General features: G+C 43.8%; 1 protein-coding gene across 1 annotated transcript in view; it reads left to right on the top strand.

Annotated features, from left to right (window-relative positions):
• The first annotated feature begins 481 nt into the window (after positions 1-481).
• The window catches only part of hcn4 (hyperpolarization activated cyclic nucleotide-gated potassium channel 4), a 53399-nt gene continuing 42084 nt past the window's right edge, over positions 482-11796 (top strand). The window contains exon 1 of the mRNA XM_030764910.1: positions 482-1167. Coding sequence (XP_030620770.1) covers positions 482-1167 — 686 coding nt within the window. The remainder of the gene's footprint in view (positions 1168-11796) is intronic.

Genomic DNA, 11796 nt, shown 5'->3' with positions numbered 1-11796 from the left:
CAACATTGCATTGTTTTCCTTTTTATTGAGAGAAGATAAGGATCGTTTGGAGGAGAGGGCATGCCTCGTTATCCATGACCTCCGCGTCTCTTCTCTCCATCCGTCGGCACGTCCCTCGCATGTCATGGTGAGGTGGCTGCACGCGCTTTTCTATGACTTTGGGCTTACGAGAACAGAGCAATACAGTGCCTTGCAACAGGAGTGTCATGGTGAGGCTGGGTGTACTGTCACAACTGTGCGAGAGAGCATATTTGAACTGTCAGGTAACGTTCCAGATGATCTTCCTTCAAATGCACCGCGACCACAGCAGCCCGTGTCATGTGTAACAGTAAAAGATTCATGGGGATTGAGATTAGCTCCAGACTGCTTGGTTTTAGGCACAGATAGGGAACTGGACAAGTCGTGGCAATAATTACAACAATAACAATACCATACAGGATTAATATCTCTGAACTGATCGTACCACTGTTTCAATGTCATAATGGACAGGTTGCATTCTTCCATGCGTAAAAGGCTCTACAGTTTGCCACAACACATTGGACAGAAAGCTTCGATCATGGGGGATGGAGAAGACAGCGACAAGGACACCCGGAGAAAGAGTATCAGGATGAAACCCTTGCCGTCGCCGACCTCCGGGGGAAGCTGCAAAGGCGTCGGGGAGACGAGAAGCGGAGACTCGGTGATCATGGAGACGGATATCGGAAGACCCATGAAGACCAGTTCGAATGGAGACTGCAGGAGGTTCAGAGGCAGTCTCTCGTCCATCACTAGTCGGCATGCCCACGACTCGGATTCGGCGGAGCAAAGGCGACTGATCACCGAAGGAGATGTCACCCCCAGTGAAGAGAGCCCTCCTGGAGCTATTGGCGGGGACGCGGATCAAGGGGCGCAAGGCGGCGCCGGCGTTGGTGGCAGCGGCGTTAGCCAGCATGGTACCCCTGAACAACAGCCGGGGTTCATAAAGTTGGATGGCATCGAACAAATATTGCCAGACGACGAGAGATATTACCAAGCGGGTTTCATGCACAAGCAGTTTGGGGCAATGTTGCAACCAGGGGTCAACAAGTTTTCCCTAAGGATGTTTGGCAGCGAAAAGGCTGTAGAAAGGGAGCAAGAGCGAGTAAAATCCGCAGGATTTTGGATTATTCACCCCTACAGTGATTTCAGGTAACAATAAGTATGTGTACGCATCAGTGCTGGATGTGTCAGTGTTTCAAATATGACGACAGGCCTTGGAGATGAGTGTGGTTTGTAACCCTGACCATATAAACACATCTGAATTGAGCTAAATTAATGACGTATTTCGTGTTTGTTAAACTTTGTTCATTACAAGCAACGTCTTTAATCGACCTTTGACTTTTCTGATATTGTTGCGAAGTACAACGATTTAAATTAGGCATCAGACTTCAGGGAGTATATGAACAGAATCGGAATAGCGTGCGAATAAGGTTTAAAGAAAAAAAAGAAATAATCAGCGAGATATGCTCCGTGAATCTAGCGTCCAAGGAAGCGAATATAATTTATGCCATTAATACAGTGGGCCTAATTGAAATAATTCTGTCCTTTCATTTTGTTCTACTTCGTAAATGTAGTACATTTTCATTTAAAAATAACCATTCGTCAGTCGGTGAAGCGAAGTAATAAAACCTTAAAATGGATGTATTTTATTTTAATTTTCATCATAAATTACTGTTTAATTAACATCACCCCTGTTAAAAATATTACTGTCTGTCCACCTGAAAGCCAAAGACAACGTGAACATTGAGATTTGCAGTCTCAGGTTTACATTTTCGAGTAGAAAAGAAAGAAAAAAAGAAACAGTGAAACGATTATCTTGTCGCCTATCGCTTTGCCTTCCTAAAATTGGTCTCCTTGACTCTTTCTTTTCTTTTCGGATGAGCTAAACCTGTGTGGGCTAACAGTGAAAGTGCATTAGGGAGCCTGCATTTTATATGGAATCCACTCTCAACCTCTTTATTAATTGAGTTCTGTCCTTGAGAATGACATTGACGATATACAACTATATTGTCCTGAATTACTCAGCATTATAGAAATGTTTATGCTGTTCAGTATGGCTCACGGACACATGGGTTTTACAAGGCTTTTGCAAGACCACAGGAGCTGAGTGGGATTTCAGCCACGTTAATCACACAGCTATGTGGGTAATAGTTAAAAATAACCATTTATTTAAGACAAACCCATGAGTCTTTGACTGTAGACTATGAGATTTTTGCTTCAAAATGCTTTTGAAGTGTAAGTTGTTAATTTGTATGAAATATGCAAAAGACTCATGTATTCGATGCTCACTAAGTTTTTTGTGTGTGTGTGTGTGTGGATCTTTTATTTGGCTCAGAAATGATGAAAACATTGAATTATCTTAAATGGTGCAGCTTCCTGGTGATCAGACAGGTATCAAGATCTATCCAGCATTAATGACGTGTAATTAATGGCTGTTTCCACGAGGCTCAAAAGGTCACATTAGAAACTTGAACAAACAAACATATCATTTCATAACTGCTTTCCATATTCCATCGTGTTGTAGGTCATTCCATATAACCATTGTTGCATTCGCAATCATTTCTTCTTACCATGAACTGTTGCAGTGTGTGTGTGTGTTTTGTGTGTGGCAGTGTGTGTGTGTGTGTGTGTGTGTGGCAGTGTGTGTGTGTGTGTGTGGCAGTGTGTGTGTGTGTGTGTGTGGTACTGCCTAAAAAGCGGATTGTGCATCTGGCCTCCTGTTGCAGTATCAGTAATGCAGGCCAGGCTGTGGGAGGACACCCAGCACAGCCGTCTGCTGCACGACCCACATCATTAGAAAACTCAGCGATTTATTCACCTGTTTAACTGTTTGCCTTGTAAGCCTTCAGAGAGACTGAGAGAGAGAGAGGGTTTAGCTTAAGCACATGCGTCATGCGTGGAAAAAAATGGTTGGTTTTGAACGGATAGGGCAACGCCACAAAAAGTATAAAAGAGAACCTACTGATCAATACTTGGTCGATTTTCCATGGTAGCAACAAACAAACAAACAAACAACTGAAGGTGTACTTCATGTACATTCTGACATACAACAGAGCTGATACATTTGCCATATTTGGGATGGTAAAGGAAAAGGCTTTAACATTCTTTTCTATTGTGAGATCCTCTTGAATGGTGCTGTAGGACACAGCGTATGATTGTGTAGTTTTAATACATTTGATTAGTCAGACATGACTCCTTCAACCTGACAAGGACCTCAGCAAAAAAAACACGACTCCTACCACACAGCTGTATCGCAGAGCAAAATGTTCCCAACGCTTACTGCTGAACGTCGTGCAAAAATAAATGACGCAATTATTTATTACAGGTAACGTTTTGTATCATGCCAGCATGTCAAGACAATGATAGATATTTCTCCATTTAATCCATCCTCTTTGTTTTATAGGTTGAGAGCTGTTGTTTTTAACCTACTCTTTGCTTTCAGATCCTCTTGCATGTGATGTAGGCCATTTAGATTTGTATTAGACATTTTTCCTTTGTCTATCTGTGTGTGCGTGCTCTTGATTTAATATTTTCATTACCTCTAACGTTATTGCTGAGGCAGTGAGGGTGAGATTGTAATCTGCATCCTGCCTCTCCGCACAACAGGCTGCGGTTCCAACACTAATTATATTCATAATCTCCACCCACAGATACCTTAGAAATTACTCCCTCCTACATCAAGGTCACTCCAGCCTAACTAACACCAAAACCGCTCCTGTGAAACTGCTGCTTCCACACAACCAGGCCGTCGTGTCAGATACGTGCTTTGTACCCAGCTCTTTATTGTGCTGCTCAAGATTAGAAATTGTTAATTGGTCTTAGTATCAACAGCCCTTGTTCGTAGTGTCTGGCTTTTACCAGTGCTCCACCTTCTGCCCATAGCAATTGACTCTTTTTCTTAAGTTGCATAAGGACAGTTCTCTGTACGCTGCATGTCTTAGGTCATGTCACACAGACACACACACACACGCACGCACGATTTTTATGTTTGCCCATAGGACAATCTTCATGAGAAGACTCCTTACAAAATGACTTGACTCTGTGATTATGAAGCAGGCAATTAAAAGCTCCCTTTTCTCTGTCTCTCTCTCTCTCTCTCTCTCTCTCTCTCTCTCTCCGTCCCAACATTCAGAATTAACAGTGTCTCTGTAATTTAGTCATTTGAGTTCGCTGATGTTTTTAGCCTTTGTACAGGTCATATGCTGGAGTAATGAAACTGAAGAGGCACTGGTCAAACGCTGTTCTGTCTAAATGACTGCAGCTGTGTGTGTGTATGAAGCCTATGAGCTTTATTTACCCTTATCTGCAAAAAGATGCTACGTTATTGTTCAGCGTTGTTTCTGCAACAGCATGTCTACACAAATAATGCAAATGGTTTTAATATCTTACATGCAACAGAACAACAGAAATATAGTTTAATAACAGTGCCTGAGCAGTCAGTTTATGGTCTAGGTGAGATAAAGACAAAATACATGAATTAACTTTAAAATTTGCTGATGTTTTTGTTGCCCAAACTCATAAATCAGCTGGATTTGTTTGTGATATTTTACTGTTTAATAACAGTAAGGGTTACAATTGAAATGTGACAGTTTTACAAACAAATTGATTTAAAAGGAGAGGCAAAACAGATGTTTAGAGGCTTTGCTAGAGGTAACGTCATGTGACGGCAGATATATTTGCTTCCTTGTGTGAATGTGCTCCTAAAAAGAACACAGTGTTTTTAGTCTTCTCTAAGCAAACTTTCTCTTACAGGAGTGAGTTATCCTATGGGCCGCGGCTGTGGGTAGGACCAGTGAGAGATGGTGAAATTGGGTTAATGATAGGTCACCAACCAAACAACATGACAGCATCATTCGTTAAACGAAAATCTAAATGTCTTAATAACTACTCTGCAGTACAACACTGTCGAGAACATTTCAGAAGATGTGCTAATTCCACTGTACGTCCACAGAGAGGTGAAGGAAGGGAGATGGCTGACATTTAAGCTTTTTTAATAAAAGGCTCAATTAAGCCCTTTTCTTTGCCTTGAATGCTTAGTAGCTAGCAGAGAAATGGAGGTTTAGCCTGGTCTGCCAATCAAACCAATTCCTCTGCTGCAGCCGGGAGTTTCCTCCTTCAAAAAAAAAAAAAAAAAAAAAAGCAACCTTTTCACCATCCCTTTTATTCGTCTCGCATAACCAGTGCTGTCTCCCAGAAGGGACTTACCTCCGCACAGAGGGAGAGAAAGAAAGAAAGAAAGAAAGAAAGAAAGAAAGAGGAAGAAAAGAGGCATTTCCTACGTTTATTTTCCCCTTTTTTTCTCTTGCTCTAGATGAATACATTAAAGCAAAGTGGAGCAGATTTGGAATACAGAATGCACTTTTAAGGTATAAGAGACAGAGAGACAGACAGAGAGAGAGACAGAGAGAGCAGGGTGACAGAGGCAGAGAGAGAGAAAGACAGAGAGAGAGACAGACAGAGAGAGCAGGATGACAGAGGCAGAGAGACAGAGAGAGCAGGATGACAGAGAGAGAGAGCAGGATGACAGAGAGAGAGAAAGACAGAGAGAGAGACAGACAGAGAGAGCAGGATGACACAGAGAGAGAGAGACAGAGAGAGAGAGCAGGATGACACAGAGAGAGAGAGACGCAGAGATAGAGAGACAGAGAGAGAGAGAGCAGGGTGACAGAGAGATAGAGAGACAGAGAGAGAGAGCAGGATGACGGAGAGAGAGAGAAACAGAGAGAGAGAGAGAGAGAGAGCAGGATGATAGAGAGACAGAGAGAGAGAGAGCAGGATGACAGAGAGAGAGAGAGATGCAGAGAGAGAGAGCAGGATGACACAGAGAGAGAGAGACAGAGAGAGAGAGAGACGCAGAGATAGAGAGACAGAGAGAGAGAGAGCAGGATGAGAGAGAGAGAGAAAGACGGAGAGAGAGAGCAGGATGACAGAGAGAGAGAGAGACAGAGAGAATGTGGTGACAGAGAGTGAAGACTGACACAGAGCATCTTGATTTTTGACATGCTGCGGTAAAAAAAAAGCCTTGTATTGATGCACACACTTTATTGCATTTTTTATTTTTGTCTATTTTGCCTGTCTTTCACGAGGTTAACATCAGTTCAAATCTTTTATTTATTTTTTGTTTGTTTAATCCCTCTTCATAATGCTGTAATGATGATGTATAGTTGGGAGGGCAGTGTGTATTTGAGAGCGATTCTGATTTAGACAGTTCCTGATCTCTGTAATGTTCACACAGCGTAATGAAAACAGCCTGGACAGACACCTCATGCACTAGGGATGTGTTTAACTGTGCGCGACTTTGTCTCTGCCAGTGAAGCTAACTAGGCCACACAATCACTTTGGAGTCCGTCGAGGGCCAGGAACAGCACGGCTGAAGGTTTTTCTACAGGACTTTTACTGTTTTAACACAGGCCTTTGATAATGTATTCTGCACCTACATCTCCTAAGTCACATTAAATATCATGTTCAGTATTCTGCATTGATTACTCCTGATTACCCTCATGATTAGTGTAAGTCAAGTCACAAACATTATTTTGTTCCAAATGTTGCTCTTAATTATGCATCAGATGAGCAAAGGCTATGGAAATTCACCCTGGCACGCAAAGGCTCGAGCGACGAAACACCCAGAACCCTCAGAAGCAAACACTGTTATTGGCTGTTCTTCCCGAGGCATGAGCTGTGTGGGCTAGTCTAGTGATGTGGGTTTCACATGTGGGGTTGTTTTTTTTGTTTGTTTGTTTGTTTGGGTTTTTGTTGTTGTTGTTTTGGAGCTTGCATTTCATTTTGGGCTCCTGACACGTTTAGCCTCTGACATGTTCCATTCCTGTTAGTCCTGTCTTTTAATTTGAGCTGAGATACTGTTGGGTTAATCTGACACATTCCTACTTTGACCTGTGTGGTACAGTCATTTATCTCAATAGTTGCTGGTCAGAGGAAAAATGGGAATTTTTTTTCTGTAAATTTTGAGAGTGTGTGTGTCTCTGTGTGTGTGTGTGTGTGTGTGTGTGTGTGTGTGTGTGTGTGTGTGTGTGTGTGTGTGGGTGTCTGTGTGTGTGGGGGTGTGTCTATGTGCGTGAGTGTGTGTGTGTCTATGTGTGTGTGTGTGTGTCTATGTGCGTGAGTGTGTGTGTGTGTGTGTGTATGTGTGTGTGAGTGTGTACATAGTGAAGCTATATAGTGAGAATTATTGTTGTCGTAATACTCATTCTCAATATGTACCGTCAGAAAGGTGCACATTTCAGAAATTCTATGGTATCACTGCTCATGAAATGACTAAAAGCTTCTTTCTCACCACGCTTTATTTATTTATTTATTTGTTTATTTATTTATTTTGAGCAGCCCAGCTTATATCGTTCATTAGTTAGTCGGCTCTGTATCCGTGTTGTTAGATATCACATCACCATACAGACAGACGGCCTTTAGAGGGATTTTATCCATCAGAAGGACTGTCAATATGTCATGAAATCCTGTTGTTTCCGTCGGACATTTAGGTTATGGATGTTCCCGTTATTTTGTCAAAGAACATCTCAGCTGAGAAGACCTTAAAAGACATATAAGCTGTGTTGACATTTTTTTTTCCCCTCGCTGTTCTCTTATCTGCTGCTTTTCTGTGGAGAATAGCTAATATGATAAAGTACTGAATAATCTGTCGGTGTGGCTCTCAAATGGAGCATGGAGAGAGAGAGAGAGAGAGAGAGAGAGAGAGAAAGAGAAAGAGAGAGATCTGAGTTGCTCTAGTCCTGTAGCTGTGTGAGCTAGTATACCTGCCCCCTCACACACACACCAATGCTTGAGGCAGATCAAATGACAGCATTCCTAACTCTCAGCCGGGCTGATTACATTTGATTGGAGGGTGCATTTTTTTATCGATTTGTTTGGGTCGGGCAGACCCGCACGCTTGTCACCAAGTGTGATACTGAAAACTAGACTAGGAAACCCAGAGAGGAAAAAAATCACTGTCACCTGCATGTTTACGGACTCCAGCAAAGCCCCTGCTTGTCGTTCGCCGTACCTGCGTCTCCACGGGCGTTTGCTAATCTACGTCGGGGGTACGGTGACCGTGGAGTGGAATTGCTCCTCTCTGTTAAATGAGTCCCTGTTTTTTTTTTTGTTTTTTTTTTAATTTAGTGAAGGTAAAGCAGGGGATTACGGAGTGTCCTGGAAGCAGCCGAAAGTGGGGTAATCAAAAAAGGCTGTCGTGTCCATCCGCCGATATTAGGAGCACACATCAGGAGAGATTATTACAACACAATTTATTTAATGGAGGAAAGATAGAGAAGCATTGGGATGAGGACAGGCAGAATGGGGGCAGGGCAGCCGGGCCGGAGAGAGTGATTGAAATGGGCTGGGCTGGACGACCTAGGTGCACTCTGGCTTGAGTGAGACCGCGCGGTACACGAACAGGCCCACATGGAAAATTTCCGTTTGGCATGTGGCTACCATGTTTCACATTTTTTGGTCTGTTCTCAGGAGGGACTTTGGATGTCGCGGTAGTTGTAGTTTGTATGGCTTTTCATTAAACGCATACCATTGTAGTCAGAGAAAGCTGCCAAACCTCAGAGAAGGGCAGTTTTGTTTCACGGCAGCCAGTCGGTAATCTGTCTTTGGGATTATATTGATAGATATGACATCTGAATTTTCATAATGGGGAAAGTCTGTTTCAGCCGTTCTGCTCTCTGGCGTCAGCATATCGTTCGGCGTGGCCCAAACCTGCCAGCTGAGGGGCGGGGGTTGTTTTTAGATATATACTTTTGTTGCCAGGCAAACGCGGCATTGTCTGCCCTTCCCCTGTTCACAGTCCTCTGCAACATCAATTTATAATCTCTCTAGGAGGACTGAGAGACACAGCCCTATCCATTCGCAAGTTTCCCTACCTTCTCTTCCCTTTCGGTTCTTTCTTTTATAAACACCTTTTTATTTTTTTGGTCACGTTTGTGTGTCCCGCCGCTGTGGTTGTCGTCCTGCGGATCATCGGTAAATATGTCACTTTCGCTTATATCAGTGATTCCAGGAGGAGTAAGCAGGAAAATAAGTAAATAAATAAAGATGTCTTTTTTTTTTTTTTTTTTTTCCTTTTGTAAAGACAATCATTCAGTCCACAGTGCCTGGAGATGTCTGATGGGCTGTCAGGATGACACTGACTGGTTGACCCCACACTGACCTTGGGCATGCCACAGACTGGTGACGGTCTTCTGTCCAGGGTCAAAAGAATACCAGCTCTCTCTGTTTGCCCAGATGTGACCAGTATACAAATGCCAGAGAAAGACCAGTAAACTCCTCCACAGCTAGTTAGATGGTTTGTTGTTGTTGTTGTTGTTATTGTTGGTTTTATAGTCTAGTGACATCATGATGACTTTGTGAAATCGGGAATAACCTTTCCTGTGAAGAATCACTGATTAATATATTCACCTTTCCCTTCAGTTCTCTTTCTTTCCTTCACTTTTTTTTGTATTGAGTTTTGTTTTTTAATCAGTGCCAGTTGAGGCTGTGATTACATTTGCTGTAACCATCAGAGCCAAAGTCAAACCTTTCACTGCTATAGGCGAGTCAGGTGTGTGTGTGTGTGTGTGTGCCTGTGTGTGTGTGTGTGTGTGTGTGTAAGGAAGGCATTTGTTGCAGACCTAAGTGTATATTTATCAGCGCGGTCTACACAGTACATACAACACACACACCATATACATTTCCAGTTTCCATAATTTTCCCCACCTGCTTCCTAATGTACACCATTACTTTTCAAACCACACATCCGTCAGTACAGTCCTGCGTCATGTCCATACAGTCCTGTGTCATGTCAGTACAGTCCTGGGTCATGTCCATTCAGTCCTGTGACATGTCAGTGCAGTCCTGTGTCATGTCCACGCCCAGGACATGTCCCGCCCCTTATCTCTGATGTCTGACGTTTCTCCAGAGCTTTCTGCACGCAGCTTTCATCGGCGTCATGCCAGACGGGCGTAGCCGGAGGCTCCGTTTAGCTACGTGCTGCCCTTTCTTCGGTGTCATGTCCATCGGTGACATGTTCTCTGGCCTCTCCAGTGATACTGGAAGCATGCTGCTCACAGCTCTTCCTCCCAGCACTACCAGTATGCGCTTACCACAGCTGACAGATGTAAAATGTCCTCTCTCACTCCATATTCTTTGGAATAAAGGATTTCAGGCATTTCCATAACCAGAGTGTGCAGTCCGGTCCAGACTCTAATGGTTTTAGGCATTGTGTGCAGCAGGTCTACTTGTCCTCACTAAAACAGAGAGTACTCGCTCACCAACTCAGAGATAGAATCCTTCACACAGCATACAGTGTGTGAGCGTGTGTGTATGTGTGTGTGTGCGTGTGTGTGCGCGTGCGTGAGTGTGTGTGTATGTATGTCTGCGTGTGTGTATGTGTGTGTGTGCGCGTGCGTGAGTGTGTGTGTGTGTGTGTGCGTGCGTGCGTGAGTGTGTGTGTATGTGTGTGTGCGTGTGTGTGTGTGTGTGTGTGTGTGCGTGTGTGTGTGTATGTGTGTGTGCGCGTGTATGTGTGTGTGTGTGTGTTTGTGTGTGAGCGTGCATGTGTGTGTTCCACTTCCCCAGTTCGCTGTGTCTGGTCTGTGGTTGTTACAGGCTGGGTGTCCAGGAGCCTTTGACAAGCTGCGCTGGACGAGGTGATACAGAGTCAGACTGCCCCCCCTCGGCCCCTTGGGGGGAGACCCCCTTTTTTTTTTCGTTTCATTCTGTACAAAAAGACAAAGGATATCTGAATCCCCTCTGGCGTTTGTCTTTCAGGTGAAATACTGGTGCATGTTTGATTTTTTAAAAATTTTTTTTGTCCCTCTTGTGCTACTGGTTTCATCTGTCAGACAAGACTCTCTGTGAGGTAATCAACCTGAACATTATCGACCGCACCAGAGGACCGTACTGCACTTCAGTTAAACGAATGGAAATGTTGGAAAGTAAACTAAAGAATTCAGAGACGTAACAAATAAATAAGATAATCCGGTCCTGTTTGGTTTTCAACTATCAACTAAGCATCCTCTGCTTTGACTCTCTCACGCATACCAGCCCAGCGGTCCGCTGCAAAGCGGCCTACTTTTAGGTTGTTTTTTTTTTTTTTTTTTACTTCATGCTTTATTTCATGCAGAAAATGCCTGGTAAGTGAGGGTTTTCCGTAAACTGCTGGCTTTTAAGCAGTATTAATTTGGGTTGCATTTCGCTGCCTTCCCCTGGTCTTTTTTTTAAAAGGGGGATCTAAAATGTGCCAACCGGTCATCTTTTCGGAGCAGTCGGACTTAACAGGAGGGCAGAGATTTAGAGCTCCTTTATCCACTTTTGGGTAGTAAAAAACGAGATGATGATTTCTCTCTCTCTGTCTCTCTCTCTCCCCATCTCTCTTTTTTTTACTCACTTATTCACACTTTTGCATTGGTTTCACATGCTGTGTTTTTCTCCTGGTCTGTGTCTCTCCTCACTCCCTCCGTTTCTCTCCTTTCTGTGTCTTCTCGTCCCCCGGATCAGGATGGCTGAGAGGCTGTGTGTTCGAGCCACTCCATTTTCTGGTTACAGTAGCTATTGGAGGGAGAGGGTGGTGTATCTGTGGTGTATCTGTGAGGCAGGCAGGAGTGTGTGTGGGGGATGAGGCTGCATGGAGCACCGCAGTGGACTGACCAGGGCTGTTAATGTACATAGGGTTAGATACTCAGCTGGTCTGAGAGACAGCCGTTAGCACTCTGTCTCTCTGTGTGTCTCTCTCTCTCTCCCCCTCCCTCTCTCTCTCTCTCTCTCTCTCTCTCACACACACACTCTCTG

The sequence above is a fragment of the Chanos chanos genome, chromosome 2, assembly GCF_902362185.1.
Source record: "Chanos chanos chromosome 2, fChaCha1.1, whole genome shotgun sequence".
NCBI lineage: Eukaryota > Metazoa > Chordata > Actinopteri > Gonorynchiformes > Chanidae > Chanos > Chanos chanos.
This window is presented reverse-complemented; position numbering and strand designations above follow the sequence as displayed.